This window comes from Bufo gargarizans, chromosome 6 (assembly GCF_014858855.1).
Source record: "Bufo gargarizans isolate SCDJY-AF-19 chromosome 6, ASM1485885v1, whole genome shotgun sequence".
In the NCBI taxonomy this organism is placed as follows: domain Eukaryota; kingdom Metazoa; phylum Chordata; class Amphibia; order Anura; family Bufonidae; genus Bufo; species Bufo gargarizans.
The window spans coordinates 109,838,152-109,863,053 of NC_058085.1; the positions used below are offsets into that span (position 1 = coordinate 109,838,152).

The following is a 24,902-nucleotide window of genomic DNA, read 5'->3' on the forward strand; positions in this document are numbered from 1 at the left end:
GCGCTTTCATTGTGGCAAAGGGGTTAGGTGAAGAAATTGGCATGGGGGGGGGGGGGGTTTCACTGGTTTAGTTTTCGCCTCAGGCAGCAGAAAGGCTAGGTGGGTGCACCCCTTACCCTTCATCTGGTGGTCCTATTACCACTATGCAATAAAAACACTAAAATGCAGCAGGGATACCAATTACATCACCCAGCTGTCCACGAATGGCACCATCTGACTGGGCACACACATGACAATGGGGGGAAAGTGCAAATTGGCCATTTTCAGTGTTTATCTCGGATCTTTTGACAGCTCCATGTCAATCGTGCTTTGCTAATCCGTGACAAGCTATCCCGCATACTGTGACACAACTGACAGGAGCCCCCGACAGTGAGTGAAGGGTTAATGGCGGCAGTGGGGGAGCTGGATGCGGGCTGCGGCGGTGCAAGGGTTAACGGTGCGGACCCCGGGTGCAGCACATGCGAGTGAGGAAGTCCCAGCGCTGAGGACGGGGGAGGGGGCGGCTCCACACAGACACACGGGAGGATGGGGCGACGCTGAGCCGGCTGCAGAGCGAGCACCCCGGGCCACCCTGCAGAGGACGCACCGGGCGCGCCGACAGCCCGGACCCCCGCTCCGGAATCCAGAGACTGCGCCGCTGATCTCCACTGATCCAGGAGCGCCCCGCACACATAATCAGAGAGGTCGACCCCTCCACATCCCAACTGGTCCTGCAGAACAGAGAGATCGATCCCAACGGATCCTGCAGAACAGAGAGATCGACCCCTCCACATCCCAACTGGTCCTGCAGAACAGATAGATCGATCCCAACGGATCCTGCAGAACAGAGAGATCGAACCCTCCGGATCCCAACTGGTCCTGCAGAACAGAGAGATCGATCCCTCCACTTCACAACTGGTCCTGCAGAGCAGAGAGATCGACCCCTCCGGATCCCATCTGATCCTGCAGAACAGAGAGATCAACCCCTCTGGATCCCATCTGATCCTGCAGAACACAGAGATCGACCCCTCCGGATCCCATCTGATCCTGCAGAACAGAGAGATCGACCCCTCCACTTCACAACTGATCCTGCAGAAGAGAGATCGACCCCTCGGATCCCATCTGATCCTGCAGAACAGAGAGATCGACCCCTCCACTTTGCAACTGGTCCTGCAGAGCAGAGATATCAACCCCTCTGGATCCCATCTGATCCTGCAGAACAGAGAGATCAACCCCTCTGGATCCCAACTGATCCTGCAGAACAGACACATTAACCATCTCCAGATCCCAACTGATCCTGCAGCGCAAATCTCTATTAATCCCACTGACTACAGCACAGATTCCCACTACCTCATTGTGATCCCACAGAGCATGTCTCCTGACCCTGCAGCACAGATCCCTACTAATCCACTGGCACCACATTTGAAATCTTCACAAACTCACTACCCAGCAGCACAGATCCCTTCCAATACCATGATTCCACAGTACAGATCCTGGCCAATACAGTGATTCCAAAGGACAGATTCCCTCCAATACAGTGATTCCACAGGACAGATCCCCACGAATACAGGGATTCCACAGGACAGATCCCCACCAATACAGAGATTCTACAGAACAGATCCCCACCAATACAGGGATTCTACAGAACAGATCCCGGCTAGTCCTCTATCCCTGCTATACTAATCCCCACCTGACTGACATCCTCTGCTCTCTGTAATTCCCATTATTTACCCCGAGCACAGATCCCCCACAAGTAGAATATCCTGGCCGTACATGGCATAGGTCTGGACACCGGGGGACTTCTCGGGATTTAGTAGGATGCAGATAGGCTGAAGATCCCCATGCCTTTCCTCATGTGGGCAGTGTCGGTGTGCGCACACATCTAGCAGTTCATTTCCTCAGCACCAGCATGCCAGGCTGAGTCTTCTCACTATGGCAGATGGACGGGACTCTGCAGCCTGCGCTGCTGCAGCCGCTGCCGTGGTGGGACTTTTAGGGGTCCAGGATGGAGGCACCTTTACCTCAGGGGGGCTCCATGTACCTGATCGTGGAGAGGAGTTGGTGCTGAATGGAGGATGCTCAGAGGACAGTCCACAGTCTGGGAGGAGCAGCAGGGACCACTCGGGAGAAAGAGTACAGGGGACGGTGCGGACTACTGGGATCATGAAGGTAGGACCACCATCTTCAATAAACCTGTAGAACTGTAATACTCATGCTACCTTCTTTCCAATATACTATAGTTCTTAGGGGGCGATTGACCATGTGCCCCATCTGCAGCTAATGTCTTATTACTGATCCAAATGCCAGTTACGTGATACCATAGTCCTCGGCAGAGGCTCATGGTGTCCATAGAAATACCAGCATGGGATTACATATGGCTCTTGGATGCCAATATGCCCAATAATACCCACTAATCCTCAATCATCTCTCCCATAACATTTCTAAGAGAATGTGTCCATGAAGTAGGCTGAAGGCGTAACTGGTCTTTGGAACATGTTCTGCACATATGAAGGGCGCGTGTAACATGTTTCCTTTCTACACACCACATCTTTCCTGCTGCGACTACCTATTGTCTTGTGGGGCCGATTCTGAGACTGGAGGATGTGGCCGGCTATAGTAGAGAGCACATCAGAGGACACACAACTGCTGACGTCCTGGAAACCTGGTAGAGGTCACTCTGTAGGGCCGGTAAATCCCCTGATACATCCCCCCTCTAACTGTCCCGCCAAAAGGGGCCACACACATTCCAAATGTTGATAATGGCGGTTTACAAGTAAAGTTTAACCCACCAGCGTCAGTAAGCGTCCTTCTGCGGATACTATGTTGCTCTCCCATACTCAAATGCAGCCGGAATTGAATTCGTCATTGATATATTTTGGGTTGTGTATTGTAAGGGCTCATGCACACGACCGTCTTTTTTGTCCACATCCGATGCAAATTCTTTGCAGGTTGGGTGTGTACCCATTCACTTCAAAAGATGCAGACAGCGCACTGTGTTCTGTCCGCATCCGTATATCCATTCCGTGGCCCTGCAGAAATATAGAACATGTCCTATCCTTGAATAGGACAGTTCTCTGGGGGGCCGGACGATCCATTCTGCAAAATGTGGAACGAACACGGCCAATATCCGGCACCGGCCTTGTGCATGAGGGCTATGTCATCTGACTAACCTGGCTCTGCTGCATCCCCACTTCTCCATGTACGGATGCTCCCTTATACTTAACCCTAATCTCCTGGCTTATTTACCAGGGCAATGACTTGGGTGTCCATGTCATTTATCCTTGTCATGAGATGCAAATCATAGCGTTCAGTGTGCAGACTGCAGCTGGATCTATGAATAGCTGAGAATGCCGAGGCTTCAGCGCCCTCCTCGCTGTAACCCATCTCACTTTCTAACAGCACAAGTCACCTACTATTTTATAGAGGATGTCAGACATTTAAAGGGATATTCCGGATTTATGATATTCGTGACCTATCTTCAGTATAGGTCATCAATATCAGATCGGTGGTGGTCTGACTCTGCACCCATGACGATCAGCTGCGCTAGTGTAAGCGCTTCGTCCTCTTTAATGTTACCTGCATGCCGTTCACCTTGTGCGGGGTAATTACAGCTTCATTTCCCATTCACTTGAATGGGAAGAACTCTTATAATCACAATGGCGTGCAGGTAACATTGAAGCTCTCGCACTAGTGCCGCAGCCCCTTCAAACAGCTAATCAAGGGGGTTGCAGACAGTCAGACCACCACCGATCTAAAATCGATGACCTATACTGAGGATAGGTCATCAACTTCATGAAACCGGAATACCCCTTTAAGTATGTGGGCAATAATTAAGTTCTCAGATGGCATGCAGACAACCTTAATATGGCCGTATTAGGGCTACAACGAGTACTCGACTAAATCGAGTAATCAGACACAAAAATATCCTCGATGCAAATTTTTTGCAGCGAGGATTCGTTTGTGTCACGTAACCACGGAGCGGGAGTGAAGCGCTTGCTATTACTACCGCTCCGTGGTTTCCCGCTGCGCTCGGAATGCTCAGCTTTCCAGCAGGGGGCCTCCGGACACTCCACAGCACGTCGATGGTCCCGCTCTGCACTGACGTACGCACGCCGTGACCTGACGCGCTGTGTGACGGAACGATGGAGTGTCGGCGACGGCCCTGCTGGAAAAGTAAGTTGGTGCGATTCAGGCCGGGTGCCCGGAGTGCACAGCGTCATAGCAACCAATGACGCTGTGCACTCCGGCTGTCAGGAGGAGCAGGGGGGGGGGGGGGGGGAGAGCTGCTTGCACAAGGGGGGGGGGGGATTATGGCACAAGGGGGGAGAGCTGCTGGTACAAGGGGGGGGGGATAATGTCACAAGGGGGAGAGCTGCTGGCACAGGGGGGATTGTGGCACAAGGGGGAAAGCTGATGGCACAAGGGGGGAGAGATGCTGGCACAAAGGGGGGGAGCTGCTGGCACAAGTTAGGGAGCTGATGGCACAAGGGGGGAGAACTGATGCACTTGGGCTGATCTCACAGGGGGGAACGAAGGGTGTTGGTAACTGATGGCAGGGGGTCTGATGAGTTTTTATAAAGGAAAAACAGTCTATTAATTCATTTTTTCTTATTAGATTACTCGATTAATCGTAAAAAATAATCGATAGAATACTTGATTTCTAAAATAATAGTTTAATGCAGCCCTAGGCCGTCTATACAGGGAGCAAAATATTAGATTGGGTGCATCTGCTGATTTTTGTCTTTTATATAAATTATATCTTAAAGGGGTTATCCAACCCCTATAATGACCCCCCAAATGCCCGGGCACCTTATATAGGTTATACTTACCCCGACCCCCGCCTTGCTCCTGATTCCCATACGGCCGCTGCTGTGACGCTAGTGAGGCTCATCCCTGTCGCGGCCTGCTATAGGCGGAAATGTAGGTCAATGGGAGCCGGATCCGTTTTTTCCGTGTCTGAAAAAAATTGATCCGGCACCATGGTTTTTGATGCTGGATCCAGCATCTTCAGTTTCCCAGGACACACACAAAAATGCTGCTTGCTGCGTTTTTGTGTCCGGCATGGGAATGAAAGGGAACGGAATGCGTTCTGATGCGCTCCATTCCGGTTTGTTCAGTTTTGTTCTCATTGACAATGAATAGAGAGAAAACTGAAGTGTTCTCCTCTGGTTTTGAGATCCCCAGTCGGATCTCAAAACCGGAAAGCAAAACGCAGATGTGAAAGTAGCCTAAGCCATGAGCCACCAGCTGACAGAATTCAAAGACAAAAACTGACAGCCTGCAAACAGACTGATTTTTAACCCTATATCTCAAAAAGAACTGAACATTTTTAATACAGATCAATAAGAAAAAAAGTTTTTTTTAGCCCCAAATGAGTATCATGCAATCATAAAAAATACCCCCAAAGGTGTACATAGCTCTGAATGTTTGTCATCAGTGGTCGGGCTGGCCATAGACATGAGACATTTATCTTTAGGCTACTTTCACACTTGCGGCAGGACGGATCCGACAGGCTGTACACCATGTCGGATCCGTCCTAAAGCTATTTTGCCGTGCCCGCGGACCACCACTCTGTCCCCATTAACTATAAGCTCCGGCGCAGCACGGTGGTGTACGGAGAAAGCCGCCGGACTAAAAAGCCAGACATGCAGTAATTTTAGTCTGGCGCCCTTTCTCCGTGCACCGCCGGAGCGGCGGTCCAGCGGCACGGCGAAATAGCCGCAGGACGGATCCGACATGGTGAACAGCCTGTGGGATCCGTCCTGCCGCAAGTGTGAAAGTACCCTGGGAGATCTAGCTCATTTCAGTAGCAACTGAGTTGGCAGGTCCCATGTGCTCCACAAATTTTAATTCTCAGGGTAACGCCAAGCAGTCTGGCTACCAGCAGCAGCCAGTGGCCGGCCATGGCAGGCCGAAATAGGCCATTTCAGACAACTTTTACCTTACCTGTATGAGCAGATTAAAAATGGATTTATTAAAGGGGTATTCCCATCTTGCCATTTATGGCCTACCTCTGAGACCCGCTTCTGTCTCATAGCAGTCAATGCAGAGCAAGCTGCGCGTGCGCTGTCACCCCTCCATTCACCTCAGTGGGACTTATCAAAATAGCCAAACCACTGCTCAGGTATTTTAGAAAGTCCTATAGAAGTGAATGGAGAAATTCACGCATGCACAGCTTGCTGTCTATTCACAGTGGGGCCTCCTTGTTGAAATCGGTGTGGGTTCCACCTCTGAGACCTGCTCCTATCCATGGCTTGCTTTAGCACCACGTATAAAGCTGGCCTATAGCTGCAGTCCATAGCTTCTCTCTCTAAACCCCGGTATACATGTGCACACATCCACTGCTGGACACCGGGCACCTGATTATCTCCAGAGGACAAAAAGATCAGGCTTATTGAAATCCAACTGTCCGATCCTTCTCTCCTCTGACATCTGCTGTCAGGAGGTCACCCATGCACATTAGATCGTCAGCCAGTCCCGACAAAATCTGTGGGTTCAGCCAACATACTGGTGATGTCCTATATACTTCTGTAGCCAATCACTGGCCTCAGTGGTGAAGAGCCTAAGGCCATTGGCTGCAACGGTATACGTCATCACTGCAGCCACCACAAATAAGTCACTGGCTGCAGCTCGGGGACTGGATCGGAGGGGCTGGTGAAGGTGAGGTCAATTTTACAAAGCAATATGAATATACCCTTAGGGAATGTAAATAAGTTCTTATTCAGGAGGACAAAAGCTGGCTCTCTAGATGTCACCTGGTTGGCTACTCTCCAGGGGGTGGCGCTAAAGAATTCTCTCAAGGAAACATTGCCTGGCCTTTAAGACTTCCACCAGCTTGGTGGTCTCCATCATGAGAATCTTTATTCCTTTAGATGAGAATCTACCATTAGAGCACATTGATAGGTCAAGCATCCTGCATAGATTTAGCATCGTTTTCCTAATTTTTAACTTATGGGACGTGTATCTACTCTTCTTAGTGTGGCATATGGTAAATTAACAGAGTATCCCAGTGACAGTAATTGTTACAGTACTAGACCTATTGGTGATTAATCGTTTTCCTGGACCCAACATATTCAAGTCTGACACTGATATTTTTATATTACAAAACAATTTTATTCATATAAAATAAGAAATGAAAGCGATCTTGTCACATGACTTGCCTTTTTATGGGGCAGGAGGAGCTGACCAGATAGATACATAGATCTGTGGGGAAACTCTGTATATTTTAAAATGTATTGATGTCAATCCCTGTTCACAGGATTATAGGTCAAACTTCTATCCATTTAAACTTAAAACAACTTATAAACATGAGCTTGGCCATAAGCTGAAGCTCTAGCAAACAATCCAAAATAAAAGGGAGGTGGAGCTGAAGAATCTGGAATCCGGATGACTTGGTGGAGTTCACAAGTGGAGCTCAAATCATGCACATTTATACCCCACAGTGCTCTACCCATAGCCAATAAGATTCCGTTACTGGGGGAGAAAACTTCCCCAGACCTCAGAATCTTATCTTGGACAAACCAATAGACTATTCATACGCCCGTTGCCACCCTTGCACAAATTCTGCCCAAGCGGGGACAACACCAATTAGCATAGCTGTGCCATCCCAGGTTATCTGCCCAGAGATGGCAAACACCAACTTTTGGCGGGATAATTCTAGCCAAAAAATACAAAGGGATGACCATAATCCCATGTGGATCCCTCCTCAAAGTCTGGGATCCTTCCAATTTGGGGGGGTCCAGTCTAATTTAGTGCTTTGACAGCCTTTCCAATGAGAGTATGCAACTCTCTTTGTATGTCTTTGAGTAAGACCACCCATAAGTCCAGAATGAGGAGGGATTTAAAGAGTTTGTCTCATTCAAAGCATCTTTATGCTTTGGCTCATAGAATGAGGATCCCAAGCAGGGGTTGACCCCTCTTTAATGTTGATATGTCCTAATTGAACATATCTACAGGGTTTTTTTCATGGATTGAAAGTAAGTTATACTAAAAGTTTTAGTATACAAACAAAACTATGTAATAAACTCAAGTCCTCATATAGTCTGCTGCTCACAGATAGGACTCAGAGAAAAGTTCTGGGTGGGTTGGAGCCTGATTAGGTCCGGATACGTTGCGAATGCATTCAGTGAAAAATGTGCAATTTCGCAAACAAAGTCATTCAGTTTTGTCTGCGATCGCGTTCAGTTGTTCCGTTTTTATCGTGCGGGTGCAATGCGTTTTGCACGCGCGTGATAAAAAAAGGGGCCTTAGTATTATTACGGTGTCATTGCTTTGGTAACTATTCTTACTACTCCAGATGTAGTGCTATCATTTTCTGGTCTTATGATAAGCACAAGACCTGTCCCTTTTACTCCAGTATTACACATAGATGAATACCTGATATAAACATTGACGGTGTATACAGGTGTTTAAAGGGGTCGTCTAAGAAATAAAAGAATTCTAAGGCATGGGATGGTATTAAAATAATTGGAAAAAAAAGTTATACTTGCCACTCTGAACCCCTCCCTCTGTTCCCCGCCGGGGTTTCTTTTCCTACATCAGTGATGTGCCCATTTACCACATATGACCGTTGCAGCCAATTACTGGCCTCAGCAGTCTCATGCCACTTACCACACATGACGTAATAACTGCCTCGTTGAGGATCAGAGACGGTTTGCAACGGTGAGTAGAGTTTTTTCAATACCTTCCCTGTCTTTAACAATTATTATGTTTTTAGTTTTTTTGAACTCGGACTAATTATTGGAATGCAAGCTATGCCGTGGTACATCAGGTGTGACGGCACTGAAATACTGGTCAGCCTAAGAGGTTGTTAACTAGATCATTCTGCCAGAATATGAACAAGTAAAGTCTTTCAGGCAATATTGATGGATGTGCTGCCATAAGACAAGATGGAAGGAAGGACAAGCTGTACTTCATACTCATCATCGATGCAAGATCTGCATTAGGAGGTTGGGTGCTTAATTATTCATCGCAGAGCAAGATCTGAGAGCAGGATACAAAGCACAGCCATAGACCTCCAGAGACGACAATCTCTCACCATACAGGGCTTTTCTGCCCCCAAATAAAATATCATTTCCGAGGGGTGAAGGGGATGGAGACATCATTGCGCCTCGGCGGTAATTGTAAATCATAGATAGAAACAGCAGATTGAAAGGAGGGGGTGGGGGGGGCAGACAGTAATGATGTGGATTTGTGGATTTACAGGTCAGGTGCTTTAAATGAGACATTTCGGAACTGATATAAGGTGACTAGGTGTTTGGGGATGTATCACTGGACTATCCCATTCATCCCTCCTTCCCTTAGAGGTAATTCTGCTATACGGCATGCTGATACAGGCATATTCCGGCTTCAGACATCTACTGCTAAGTGACTCTTTCCTTTCCTTACCTTACTTCAACCTTGGTCAAATCACTAGCTATTGCCACTGCTCAATTTACTGGTCTTTGTCATGGCAGCAGTGATTGACCTGGTCTTCTTGTGTCATGTATAAGCTGCAGGTTTTAGATTCAGTGTTCCTCTAACATACGTGCCGCTCGTACGTGAGGTCTTCACACCAATGCACCTCAATGTATGTGGAGGTTCTTAGAAGTTGGATTATGACAAATAAAGCTGCGCTCATCCTTTTTCTGGAATTCCCTTTATACTTCTATTGAAGAACACTCTGCCAACAATGACTAGGCAACAGTGGCTCCGTAAAATGTATACGTTACTGCATTGCGTAAGTAAAAAATATATTTGTACCATGTTAACCAGTAAATAGAAGATTCAAGATTTGTCAGTGGATGATAACCTTTAATGGCCAACTGAAAAGATGACGACAGGCTCTTCCTCAGGCATGTTTAACACAGTCTCTGAGGACATATTTGTACACCACAGTGTCTGCCTCTTGTCGTAGTACTATTGGAGTTTTTGTTTGGTGCTTTCTGTTAGGCTACTTTCACACTAGCGGCAGCCTTCTCCGGCAGGCTGTTCCGGCTGGTTAACAGCCTGCTGGATCCATGCTGCCGCTAGCGCATGCGTGCCGTCGGATGTCCGCTCCGGCCCCATTGACTGTACTGGGAGAGGGCCGGAGTTCCGGCTGCAGCACGGCAAGCATGCCGAGAGGCGGCCGGAATAAAACTACGACATGTGACTCTTGTGATATTGTGTTAAAAGATGCCTGAAGAAGAGGCCTGAGTGGTCTCGAAAGCTTGCAATTTTGTCGTCATCTTTTCAGGTACCCATTAAAGGGGTTTTATTTTGAACCTGGACACAACCCGATCTGCACTCATTTACCATGAATTGTGCCAGTGACTGCCGGGATCACTGCTTCCCTTGCCCTGTGTGATTGAGCCCAGCGAAAGGGGGAGCATCGGAGCGTGAAAAACTCAGATGCTCCACTCATTCATGGTGAATTATTATTATTTTATGCACTTATATAGCAATACTATATTTCACAGCGCTTTACAGACATTAGCATCACTCTGTCCCCAATGGAGCTCACAATCTTGGTTCCCTATCAGTATGTCTTTGGAGTGTGGGAAGAAACTGGAGTACCCGGAGCAAACACGGGGAGAACATATAAACTCCATGCAGATGTTGTCTTTGGTCGGATTCAAACCTAGGACCCCAGCGCTGCAAGGCACCAGTGCTGAGTGCTGATCGTGTTGTGTCCGGGTTCAGGTCTGAACCCAGACAAGCCCTTTAAAGGATATAATACACTGAAGAATATCAATTTTTTTTTTTTCTATTTATCTTCAATTTTGTCATCATCTTTTTAGGTAGCCATTAAAAGGGGCTAACCAGGAATTGCATTGTACAAGTTACATTTACCAATTTTTCAACTGATTTTTAAAGTAGTATGTATGACCATCCATTTCTTAATTTACACTGGCCTAGTGTATTTTCAACAGCACAATTTGAATATAATATATGTAAAAGGTGAGTAAAGGTGTCCGTACACATGAGATGAACGTCAGCCGAATCCACCAATTATTTAATGTGTATGGTGGTGTCCCAACTCTTCATCTGTGTCAGATGCCAAGAGAAAGAATGACCGGACATGTTGGATTTATCTGTTGCTGGATTTTATTATTAGATTCTATCCTCTACTGAAATGCTTTTTACAATTTAAGGTTTTCACAGGTAATACCTTCTGGCCTCAAGAAGGGTCTTCATAATAAAATGTAAATGATCCCCTAGTCTTATTTCCAGTGATAATCCCTGGAGTGATGCCAGCCCTAGGCAGCAACAGAAAGAGTTGCAGAGGTAGCATTCACACCCGAGCCCTGGTGCCCAAAAGCCCCTCTCCCACATAAGAAGACACCAGTATTATAAATGGCATATAGTAGGTAGAGTACCCTGTATCAGATGTTGCATTGGGCCTAGGAGCTTTGAAGGGGTATTCTGGTTTTGGCAAGTTATCTCCTATTCACTGGATAGGGGATAACTATTAGAACAGAGGGGGGGTCCTATTGCTGGGACCCCATGGAACTCCTTGAAATGAACGAAGTGACAGGTCAGGCATGCACAGTGATGCTCCACTCATCTCTAAAAGTCATTGTTATATCTGATAATGAGACCAGTACAATTCCGAAAAGCATCATATTTAACTACAAAAAAGTATATGCTGATTATCCACCTACTGTAAGCCATCCTTGAAGGTAGCACCTCCTCCTGAAGTCCCCATTTATTGATCATTGACTTATTGCCATTCATCTTGGTTGAACTTGGTGGACTTATGTCCTTTTTCAACTGTATTTACCCCTTGGCTACATGTACAGCAGAAGTCACCACTTTAAAGATGGCGCCCACTCGTGCGTGAAGCAATAGCCACTGGGTTTTGGCAGTTTAAAACAGCCGAAACCTGCGGGGGATATATGCGATCAGCCCAACGGCTGCTCCAGTACACTTAGCCCCTCACATGCCATGGTCAAATGTGACCACAGCATCTGAGCATTCAGGAAGCGGGAGCTGCTGAGATCAGGGAACATGTTACGGTATAGTAATAGCCCGAATCCCCAAGCAGACTTCGGTAGCTATTACTACAATACACAAAAACAGGCCACACTGGTGGCAGCACTGTATGGGTGTATTGTAAATTAAGTGTTCTATTATGGCTATTTAGCCATCAAAGAACACAATGAGAAATCTAATGATTGCCTGTTTATAAAATATAAAAAGATATAAAATCGCCCCCCTTTCCCCAAAATCAAAATGAAAATACATAACCAATAAATAAAAAAAATACACCTCATTAACATTGCTGTGTGCGAAAATGACCGTTTATTAAAATATAACAATAATTATCCCATATGTGAATGGCGTAATGGAAAAAAATAAAATGGCTCAAAAATCTTTTTTATAAAAGTGACCAAAAAGTCACACATGCTTCAAAATGGTATCACTGAAAAGTACAACTCGTCCCACAAAAAATAAGCCCTGTACAGCTCTGTACACATAACTACAAAAAAGTTATAGGGGTCAGAATATGTCAATGAAAAAACAAAATTAATTTATATGAAGGTTTTTATTTTTTTTCAGTATTAAAATGCAAGAAAAACTGTGTGGTATCCTTGTAATCGTACTGACCTGGAGTAACAGGTTAATTTTACCACATAGGGAACGTGGTAAAAAAATAAATTAAACTGTGGCAGAATTAAATAGTGCCATTAGAAAGTACAACTTATCCCGCAAAAAATAAGCCCTCATAATGCTATGTGAACAGAAAAATGAAAACGTTATAGCACTGGGAATGTATGGAGTGAAAAATGAAAATGAAAAAATGGAAAATTGCAAGGTCCTCTAAGGGTTAAAGGGGTTATCCTGGAAAAGATAATGATAATTATGACATCCTCAGGATAGGTCATCGTTATCACATCAGAGGGGCTCCAAGTCCCAATATCCCCGCCGTTGAGCCAAAGTAAGTTATTCACGAAGTCGCACGTGTCTTCATTGAATAACTTCAGTATTTGATTTTTAAACTGGAAAACCACTTTAAAACTTGAAAGTGAACTCGGCTTCGGTTCCATCTAGTACCTCGGAACCGAAACCGAGTTTGGTTTCAAGTTTTAAAGTGTATTTCCACTTTAAAAATCAATTACGAGGTCAACGAAGTCACACACGACTTTGTGAATAACTATCGGATCTCCGTACAGTATTATTCCGAAGTTTTGAACAAAGCGATTTTGGGTGAAGCCTCTGAAGCTCGCTTCGCTCAACACTAGTTTCAACGGTAAGATCCCCACCGATCTGATCATTATCCCCTATACTGTGGCTGTAACCAAAATACCAATTTACGCTTAGCCTCTGGAGTCGCTTATAATTTGGGGAAATTAACTTTCTAAATGGTGGTGATAGTAGGCAGTCATACGGGTTAAAGGGGGATTCCACCTAATGTTTTTGACATCATGAAATAACATTGTTTGAAGGCTGTGACGTGTGCCTGAGACCTAAACTTACAGACCCGACAAGTGTTATTTACAGACTTGTCTCCATGGTACAAAAGATTCATGATAGTTATGTTACTTTTTTACAAAATCCTCTTTGTCATTTGTTGAGAACATGTGCAACCTGAAATTAAGTGTGTGGCACGTGGACTTAAGAGGAATTAAAAATGAAAGCGGCCATAGTTTTATAAGAAATTCATCTCAAATGTGCAGAAGTGGAAACGTGCAAAGGGAAGAGAAACTATCAATTGTCCTATCCTGACTCTGGGGACATCCTGGCTGTGTCTACGGGTGACACGCCAGCCATTGACATCAGCAGACAGCGTGTAATGCTAATGAATTAGATACACTAGGGAAGGGGGAATGGGGGTCTGTCATCTAAATTCTAATAAGTCTGATTGTGCATTTACGTAAGCCCAGCTGGTGCTCGCGTCTGCTAAGAGATTGTCCACGTCATCTGTATGAATGTGTATGTGCATATCTACATACATGATCTAATAGTGTATAGATGTGAATCATCGGATGCATGGTGTCTAGTAGACAAGCAACAAAGTTTAGCGGTTCTCCGACTGTTTTATATTGACAACCTATCCTCTTGATAGGTCATCAGGATCTGATTGGTGGGCATCTGACCCCCTTTCCCCGATCAGCTGTTTGAGGAGACCTCCTCACAGCTCACCAATCCCAGCGATGTACATTGTATAGTGGTTGTGCTTGGTATCTCAGCTCAGTCACATTCAGTTCAAAGGGACTGAGCTGTGCCTAGGCCACATGACCGATGAACATGACAACACTGGCCTAGGGTAGGCTATGTGATGGTCTTCACCAGTGTGCCACAGCCTTCTCAAACAGCTGATCAGAGGGGGCCCCAGGTTTCAGACCCCACCAATCAGATACTGATCAGATAAGATAGTGATCATATACTCATCAGATACTGATGACCTATCCTGTGGATAGGATAGCAGTATAAAACAGTCAGAAAACTCCTTTATGGCATGAGGTATACTTACACACTAGTTATGAGTCTTCTCTGCTCGCCTGTGCAGACCCTCAGCTGACAACCTGTACTCCTATCCTCTATACGTGATCTTGGTCAGCCAGCAAAGCTATCAACTGAGGTCGGCAGTGGTGAGCCACACTGAGTAAAGACTTTTTCTGTGAAAGCAAACTGATGCAGATGTGAGCAGCTATGAAGGGGTTATCCAGCTTTGTAAAATTGTTGCCTGTGTTGCCGAAACATTACCGAACATGCACTCTCCTGCTCCATTCAAAGTCTATGAGAGTGACGGGCACAGCCAAGTTCCAGTAATCAGTGGGGCTCCCAGAAGTAGGGCCCCAACAGATATATATTAGTCCATGTGGCACTGAGGAAGATGTGTCAAAGTTGATAAGTTGCCCATACCAACCAATGACAATGTTTTCATTTTTCCAGAGACTAATTGATTAGTAAATTTGGACCCTGTCCATATTAATCAATGTATCTGATCCTATAATCTGTCCAAAAAATTGTGCGTATTGGTGCAACTAGTTTCTACAATTCCCCCCCCCCCAGTCTTTTAGAAGGGGAGGGGCCAAAGGTGTAATGTATTGCAACAAAATTCTGGCAAATAAATCTGCCTCAAAGTAAGCCGAACAATAGTACTGTAGGTATATAGTCAGAGAGAGGTGTCTATCCCTGCATCAGATCTATCGTCCAGCCTGAGCCCCTGTGATAAATCTGGTGCAGGTCTAGACAGTCTAAGCTAATGCCATCTATAGGATTAGTGAATCTAACCCAACATCTAAATTTTTTGCACTAGTCTTTTTATGGAAAGCAAATAGAGTTGGGACTTCTTAGGAAAACTAAGCTATTTGAATTAAATAAAAGTAGTACAAATGAATGTGGCTTAGTGTATTGAGGCTACTTTAATTTTAACAAACTTAAACGTGCCTTTCATCATAACATCTCCATTAAAAACGGAATATTCTTCATTAATAGTGGCCTTATGCAATAGCAGACACAGCCCATAGAAAAGAGTGGCGCTGTTTCTGGAACATAGAAGCTGTGTAATCTCCTAGAGAATATTTGGGCGAAATTTACACGTGTTTTTTTGGGATCAAACACAGGAGTGGTTACAAAAGAGAGAAGTGTAAGTCTTTTCTATATACTTCTGGACCTAGTCCTCCATGGGGGAAATGTATCATTATTCTACACCAGTTTTCTGACATAAAAAAGTCCCACATTTCAGCACAAAATGTGCAGAATGTTGTGCCAAAATTTGCAATGTTTTCACCTTTTTAGAAACCCTTGGCATTTTTACAAAAAGATGGCAGTCCGCAGGGGAGGACTCCGCAGCCCGACACATTTGTCAGTATATGTGCCAGAAAACTGATGTACGTTACGCCTGAAATCTATGGGAGTGCTTTGTCGGTATAAATCTCCTTTATTGCTGCATAGACCTGCCGAGGCTGTGCCAAAACTATTACGAGTCATGTGGCATCATAATGATGATTTATACTGCTGTGTGTCCCTGCCCAACATCATCTGTAATGAATTGTACTGATGTAATGCCGTCAGTACAGTTCAGTAGACCCTAGGTCTGACAGGGACACACAGCATTATAAATCATTTTAAGGCTCCCTAAACATGACTGTAGTTTTGGGCTATATCCAATCTGCATTTTTTGCAGATCGGATGTGGACCCATTCATTTCAGTGCAGCTGCAAAAGATACGGACAGCACATGTCTATACCGTGTCCCCGCAAAAAAAATAGAACATGTCCTATTCTTGCCGGTTTGGTGGACAATGCCCATTTTTAACATACTGCAGGACCCGCACAAGGGAAAATACGGGATAGACACGGCCAATATCCGTGTTTTGCGGATCCACATTTTGAGGGAGAGGGGAGCAACCCCCTGCCAGAAACCACTGCCAGTGACTTACCATCCTGAGAACAAAAGGATCGGGCAGTCAAAATCCAACAGCTGGTTTCTTCTATTCCCCAACATCTGCCATCAGTTGGAAGGCTCTTGCATATTAGCTGGTCATTGGTCCCACAGAGATTGGCTGGTTCAGCTGATGTTCATTTAATGTGTACGATCAGCTATAGTCTATGTTGTCTCATACAGATGCCTCTTTTGTTGCTGTTCTTTATGAAAAGAGCATCAACTTGGTGGCACAGATAAGTGTTGCTGGCTGAGTCGGTAATGACTCATTCATTTCTATGCAGAGGGAGTATTGCATCTCTCTGACAGAGCAGACAGAAGCTATCAGATATCTAGCTTGGCCACTCTCAATAGAGAAGAAAGGAACCTCTTCCTCGTGTCGCTGTCACTCTTCTTTGACACTGCCTCTTAAATTAGCTGCCCTGAAGTAACTACATTTTGATCAAATTATATTTAATCAGAATGCAGTTATTTCAGATTAATAAACTATTTATCCTAATGTTTCATACAGATTTGGTCATCTACTAAAGATCCCCCACCAGAACGTCTATTGTTCATTACAGGGATTGGTCCTCATTTGATTACACATAGTTACATAGGCTGAAAAAAGACACAGGTCCATGAAATTCAACCTTTCTCGGATCAATAATACGCCATTAGTTGCTAGATTAATTAAAACCCTCAATGTCGTTCACTATTAGGTAAGCATCTAGGCCTTTTTTCAATGCTGAAGTATTATCTGCCATTGCTACCTCTTGGGGTAGGGCATTCTATAGTTTGATTACCCTATCTGTAAAGAATCCTTTTTTGTATTGATGTGTAAATAGCTTTTTTTTTCCACTCGCAAAGAATATCCCTTGGTACCTTGTAATGTTCTTGGAATGAATAAACCATGCCCCAGTTCTTTGTATTGACCACACATGTATTTGTATTAAATAAAAAGTATATAAAAAAAAGTTTAAAAAAACATCAAAACATTAAGTATATCTCCCCCTTTTCCAATTTTACATCTAAAATATATAAATCAAAATAAATAAACATATCACATATTGCCACGTCCGAAAAGTCCAAACTATTAAAATATATATATAAAAAAAAAATCTATGTGGTGAACACCATAACCAAATTTATTTTTTCTTCAAAAATGAAAATGCACAGAATATCGGTATAAGTAATCTGCTATCTGCCTGAAAGTTCACAGGTTATCGGCTCTAAAAATCAATATCGATCGATCCTTAGTTTTAAGTATTCTACCCAGTCTTGTGTCCTTGGCAAAAACTGATATTTTAATCTCAATCCTGACCGCAAGATCACTGATAAAGAGAATTCGACCTAACACATACCCTTGTGGTTCCCCGCTGCTGACTCTTTATTTTCTGATCTGTAATCATTTCTTTATCTAGGTACATATATTGTCCCATAGTCTCTGCATTTGTAGCTTCAGCACAAGGCTCTTGTGTGGTACAGTATCCAATGTTTTGCCAAAATCCAGATATATCACATCTGCCGCATGACCAATATCCAGATTTGTACTTACCTTTTCATAGAAACCAAGCGTGTTGGTTTAGTGTGGTCTGTTTTATATGAATTTATGCCGGTGATCAGTTATAAATGTATTCACCCCCATATATTTTTGCAGCTAATCTCTTAAATACCTTCAAATATTTTACATACTACAGATGTCAAACTTACCGGTTGGTAGTTACACAATTCCATCCTTTTACCTTTCTTAAATATTGGTACAACATCTGCCATCCATCAGTCCTGTGGCACTGACCATGTTAGAGAGTCCAAAAAGATGAGATACAATGGTCTATCAATTACTGAGTTCCATTACTATTGATGAATGCTATCTGGGCCATCAGCTTTATATTTAATTTGGCTCGGACCCAGTTATTCGTCTTGTGTTAAAATTTGACAGGGAACCTTGATACCTTGATTACTGCCCCCACGAATGATATCTGGTGTCATTGAGGCCGCTCAATGGTGAACACAGATGAAAAAATTAAGAGTTCAGTATCTCTGCCTTCCCTGTGTCATCTACAATTATATTATTAGACGGCCAGTATAATTACATTTTTTCTTTTTGGCATTTATGTAAGTTCTCAGATCAAGATTATAATGTTAGCAATTTATTTTTCTGTGAGTAATTTAGTCAACAATATTACATTTTTACATTTTCTTTTGAGCGCTTCGTAAGCCTCGATTGCTTTTTCTGAACCCTCAGCCTTCAATGTTTTTGTAATTGTCTTATTATATTCAGTACACCCCTTTTTAGCCAGATTGGTTTACTTTCATTCCTGGATATTTTGTTACCAGTGGGTATAAACTTTCTACGGTTTTGTAACATCTCTTTAAAAGGTGCCTTTAGACCGGAGAATTCAACAGGCGATTGTCGGGAAAGAAGCGTTCCTTCCCAGCAATCGGCTGCTCGTCATTTACATGTAGAGATCTCCTTCACAGTATGGGGAGGAGCGATTTCTAAAGCCATTGCTTGTCTCCATACAGAATCATTGTTTGATAGTAGCAGGGTGTTTTTTAGACACCATGATCTGCTGCCGGCAAATGACTATTTAAGTGCCTACACAAAAAGGCCAATTACCCGACAAACGAGCGAGAATCTAGTTCATCGGGTAATTGGCGGCACCTTTACCCCGCCAAATATTCGCTAATCAGTGTTTATATGAACGCTCGTTAGTGATTATCTGACGGATTCTTGGCTCATGTAAAGGGCCCTTTAGTCGACTGATTTTAGTTTTTCTAAACTTACATATTATTGTAGCTCCCTTTTGAAGGACTTTATTGAAGTCTGCCATATGGTGGCTGTTGCCCAAGTGCCCCCATTCCTGCACATCCTATATTTTTACCAAGTCTGTTTGCCAAGGCGTGATCCATAAATTTACCTCTTCTGGCCGATTCCTTGACCAGCTGAGAGAAGTAATTTTTAAGTTGTGTATAAAAACTTTAAGCTTCTAGACCAACCAGCAGACTGAATGTCCCAATTAATGTCAGTATAGTTAAAATATTCCATACTAAGGACCCGTTATTGTTTGCAGCCTTTCCTGTTTGCTGCAGCATTTCATCCTGTTTGGCTACATTAGGTGGTTTATAGTAAACTCTGATTAATATTTTACCGTTATCACCTGTTCCACGGATATTAACCTATAAAGACTCCACACTGTCAGAGCCTTCCCCAATACTGTCATTTTACAGACAAACCCCTCCACTTCTTTTATCTTTTCTGATTTTTCTTTGGTGTACACATATTCCTAGTCCCCTCCCTACTTTCCTCACTAACCCCGACCCCACTGAATCCATTGTTTCCTACTATATCCCTTCTCTAGCTAACCTTTTTATCTAATATCTCTCCCTCCCCTCAGATCCCAGTTTAAAAGCGCCACCAGCCGTCTAACCATTTGTTCCCCCAGTACAGCTGCTCCTTCCCCATTAAAGGGATTGTCCATCCCTTAATATTAATGACCTATCATCAGGATAGGTCATTAATATCTGATCAGTGAGGGTCTAACACCTGGCACTCCCACTGATGAGCTGTGAGATGAGAAGGAGGCCATCCGTGCGATTCATGGTCTTCACACTACATCTCATCTCCCGTGGAGCTGTGGTATAGTGTAATTACAAGCACTCACTTGAATGGAGTGGGTAATTGTATTACAATGCACTTCCAAGTCGAATTGCAGTATAATGAAGAGGAAGCAGCACTCCTTTTCAAACAGCTGATTGGCAGGGTTGCTGGGTTTCGGACCTCCGCCAATCAGATATTGATGACCTATCCTGAGGATAGGTCATCGGTATTAATGGCTGGATAACCCCTTTAAGGTGCAGCCAGTCCCTACTGTAGAGCCTGTAGCCAATAGTGAGCTCAGCCGAGTTGTCTATGGATCCAGACCCTTGCTTCCTGCATCTGCTTCTGAGCCACTTATGTAGTCCCCTAAGCTCTCATTGTCTTTCTAGTGATGCTTGTGGTACCAGTAGGCAGTAGGGAAAACAAGGCCTTGGAGGTCCTAAAACCTCTCTCCTAGTTCACTAAAATTAAATTTAAGGCCCTTCTACCTCCCACTGACTTTGTCATTGGCACACGTGCACCTTGACAGCTGAAACCTTTCTCCAAGTTTGTAATGGTTATGAGTGTTGCAAGTTGCGCATTTGGATCCGAAACCTGGGCTTCCAAATACACAACATGCTTCCATCTAGTGGAGATACCGTATTTTCCGGTGTATAAGACAACTGGTCGTATAAGACGACCCCAACTTTTCCATTTAAAATATACGGTTTGGGCTATATTCGCCGTATAAGACTACCCCTGAATGCCCAGCCCTCCCTGTCTTCAAGACGATCTTCTCCAGTCCAGGGAACTGACTGGGATCTGTGGATGGCACTGTTATGGGGAGGGGGATCTGTGGATGGCACTGTTATGGGGAGGGGGATCAGTGGATGACACTGCTATGGGGAGGAGGATCAGTGGATGACACTATATAGCATCTTATGCTATATGTGTCATCGACAGATCCCCCTCCCTATAACAATGTCATCCACAGTTCCCCCTCCACATAACAGTGCCATCCACAGATCCCCCTTCCCATAACAGTGCCATCCACAGATCCCCCCCATAACAGTGCCATCCACAGATCCCCCTCCCCATATCCCTCTCCCCATAACAGTACCATCCACAGATCCCCCTCCCCATAACAGTGCCATCCACAGATCCCCCCCATGACAGTGCCATCCACAGATCCCCCTCCCCTAAACAGTGCCATCCACAGATCCCCCCCTAAACAGTGCCATCCACAGATCCCCCCTAAACCGTGCCATCCACAGATCCCCCTCCCCGACGCTCAGAGGAGTATACATTTATAAACTGTAATCCGTAACTTTAACTTTAATCAGCGCTCATCTCTTTACTAGGGTACCTTACTCTAAGCTCCGGTAACAGGCAGTAAAGGCGGCGCTCACTCACTGACGTCACGCACCTGCGCCGCCTAGTTGGAGGAGCAGGCACGTGATGCTGAGAGTAAGGTACCCTAGTAAAGAGATGAGCGCTGATTAAAGTTAAAGTTACGGATTTCAGTTTATAAATGTACTCCTGTGAGCGGCGGGGCCCTGTATATTCTAACCCCCAGGCAAGCGTCCCCGTCACCATGGGAACGCCTGGGGGTTAGAATATACATCGGATCTGAGTTACCTGGCGTATAAGACGACGCCCGAATTTTGAAAATAATTTCTAGTGTTAGAAAGTCGTCTTATACGCCGGAAAATACGGTATATTCACCCTCAAACAGCTGTTGAAACCATGCTTACATTGCTCAGGACACACACTTAGTAGCAATATTGATGGAGCACATGTTTAAATGTGGATGAGCAGTAAAAGAAACAAAATACAGACTAAATATGAATTTCAATTAAAAAACCTTTACCCCTTTAAGGGCTCATTTACACGACCGTATGAAATTGGACACGCTCTATATTTTTTGCGGGTCCGCGGAACGGTGCAGACTTGAAATGAATGGGTCTGCACCTGTTCTGCGGCCCTGCAAAAAATATAGAGCGTGTTCTATTCTTGTCCGCAAGTGCGGACAAGAATAGGCATTTCCTATGATAGCGACATCCATGTGTGGTCCGCAAATTGTGAAACGCACACGGGCCGGTATCCATGTTTTGCGGATCTGAAAAACACTACGGTTGTGTGAATGTAGCCTAATTGGAGAACTTTTAGAATACAAACAATACACAAAGAAAATCTTCCAAACTTGGGTTCCTGTGTCCTTGTGTTGAATTATGGCCTAGTGTTAAACTATGCACCTATCTTTCTCTCGCACTTTACTCTACTCTTGCGAACCTCACTTGTAGCCTTCATGGTTTGAAGCTCAGACACCTCATGGAAAGATTTATCCAGGCTAAATATTAATTGTGTCTGAGGAAAACTGTTATGTCTTTGGCAGTTTTTTTTTATTTTTTACTAAAATAAATAATGGTAATGGGTTTTAATCATGACCAAGTCCTTCAGTTTTTCCCACCACAGTAAACTGCCTACAAAAGGTTACTTTCTTTCTCTTCCACGTATGCCCACTTCTTCATGAGTGGACTGAGCCATTGTAAGGCTGTTGAGTTCATGTACTATAGTATAGTAATATAGTTAGAGAAGAGCCACTAGATCGAAGGTCCCACTTCTCTTTTTATTATTGGGCATTATGGTAGAGGGAATACAATTGCCAAGGTCCCAGTATGGTTGCCTTTGCCTGCATTGGTCTCACACCTTAAATGTTAGGGTTAAGCCTTGTTTACCATCATTGTTAGGAAAGGACAGGTGATGCAAATTTTAAAGTTATATAAATACTCAGACTCCCCTAACCTTGACCAAAAAACAGCAGCCATGGGTTCTTCTAAGCAGCTGCCTAACACAAATGAAAATAGTTGAGGCGCACAAAACAGAAGGCTATAAAAAGATAGCAAAGCGTTTTCAGGGTGCCATTTCCTCTGTTCGAAATGTAATTAAGAAATTGCAGTTAGGAACAGTGCAGGTCAAGAAAAGGTCAGAAATTTCAGAGACAGCTGCTCGTAGGATTGCTATAAAGACAAATCAGAACCCCCGCTTGACTGCAAAAGACCTTCAGGAAGATTTAGCAGACACTGGAGTTGTGGTAAATCAGAAATATGGCCTTCATGGAAGAGTTATCAGTAGAAAACCTGTCCTGCGTCCTCACCACAAAATTCAGGGTAGAAGTTTGCAAAAGAACATCTAAACAAGCCTGATGCATTCTAGAAACAAGTCCTGTGGACTGATGAGGTTACAATAAAACTCTTTGGCCACAATGAGCAAAGGTATGTTTGGAGAAAAATGGGCACAGAATTTCTCATGGAAACAACACTTCCAAGCATGGAGGTGGATCAATCATGCTTTGGACTTTGGGATTGTGTTGCAGCCAATGGCACAGAAACATTTCACGAGTAGAGGGAGGAATAGATTCAATTAAATTCCAGCAAATTCTGGAAGAAAACATAACACCAACTGTAAAAAAGCTTAAGTCGAAAAGAGGATGGCTTCTACAAATGGATAATGATCCTAAACCAACCCTCAAAATAGACTACCTCAAAAGGCGGAAGCTGATGGTTTTAACATGGCCCTCACAGTCCCCTGATCTAATCATCATTGAAAATCTGTGGATAGACCTTAAAAGAGCAGTGCATGCAACATGGGCCAGGAATCTCACAGAACTGGAAGACTTTTGCAAGTAATAATGGATGAAAATCCCTCAAACAAGAATTGAAGCTGTGATACTTGCCAAGGGGGGTGCTACTAGGTACTAACCATGCAGGGTGCTCAATGGTTTGCTTTGGACCCTTTTCCTTTGTTGTTATTTTGAAAATGTAAAAGATGAAAATAAAAAAATGTTTTTTATTAAAATACAAAAGTTATTTAAAGAGGGCCTTTCATCTGTCAAAAAATTTGGAACTAAGTGTCATGATATGTATAGCGGCGCTCAGGGATCTCACTGCACTTACTGTGCGTTCTCCCGCTATGTCCTCTGGTATGTTCGGTCACTGGGTTATATTAGGCCGAGACTTAGGGGACTTGGTTATAGTAGGAGGAGACTGCCCTTGTTCTCCTGGGCGTCTCCTTCTCCCAGGCTGTAGCGCTGGCCAATCGCAGCGCAGAGCTCACAGCCTGGTGATTGATGGTGTATCATCACACCACCGGTCACCATCCTGTTCCGGGTTATCAGGTCCCTAGAGACCCGAATTACCCGGAAACGCAGCAAACCGCAGGTCTGAATTGACCTGCGGTTTGCTGCGATCGCCGACATGGGGGGGGGGGGGGCGTCACAGGACCCCCCGGTGCATTGAGCCAAGGTGCCTGCTCAATGATTTGAGCAGGCATCGGGTTTCGATCACCGCCCGCAGTGCGGCGGTGATTGGAACTATACATGACGTACCGGTATGTCATGTGTCCTGAACAGGTTAATCTTCAACTTCCTTAACTATTGACAATAACAGTAATTGTGACCAGGAGTGCCCAAACTTTGCATGCCACTATTTTATTTTAGGAGAATGTGTGTTTCATTTCAGATAGCAGACTAGTAGTTGTTCCCTGTTGAGAGAGACGTCATTTATTGCTTTTCTGCTCGATATGTTGAAATTGTGTGCACATCTACATTAAATGTTACCTCATTTGCTATGCTCTGATGCCTTCAATAATTTTCCACTTTTGTAGCTGCAATGACTTTGATAAATGTGGTCTTGTTTGTGAGCACGGAATTAGACTTTTCTCAGACTGGATGGCTCGTTTACTTAGCTCCTCTGTGTGCAGAAACCACGACTGTCCATAATTCCCTGGCTGCTGTGCTTTCCTTGTATCTAAGATATCAGTTTGTGTAGTCCATAGGTTTGACACTTTAACGCACCAGATTATGCTTGACGTTGATTAGAAAGGCTTAATTATCGATATATCAGTGGCCACCTTATGAAAAGTGCTGCATTGTATTCAGATTGATGCTTGAGGTTTAATAGCCAGATTCAGCTTTGAATAGTGAGAGGTTTCATTCCTGTCACGTAGC

At 44.2% G+C, this 24,902-nt stretch overlaps 1 protein-coding gene across 1 annotated transcript in view; it reads left to right on the plus strand.

Moving 5' to 3' along the window:
- Positions 1-1,886: 1,886 nt before the first annotated feature.
- LOC122940198 (inactive phospholipase C-like protein 2) overlaps positions 1,887-24,902 on the plus strand; it is a 128,759-nt gene continuing 105,743 nt past the window's right edge. Inside the window, exon 1 of the mRNA XM_044296641.1 lies at positions 1,887-2,148. Coding sequence (XP_044152576.1) covers positions 1,912-2,148 — 237 coding nt within the window. The 5' untranslated portion in view covers positions 1,887-1,911. The remainder of the gene's footprint in view (positions 2,149-24,902) is intronic.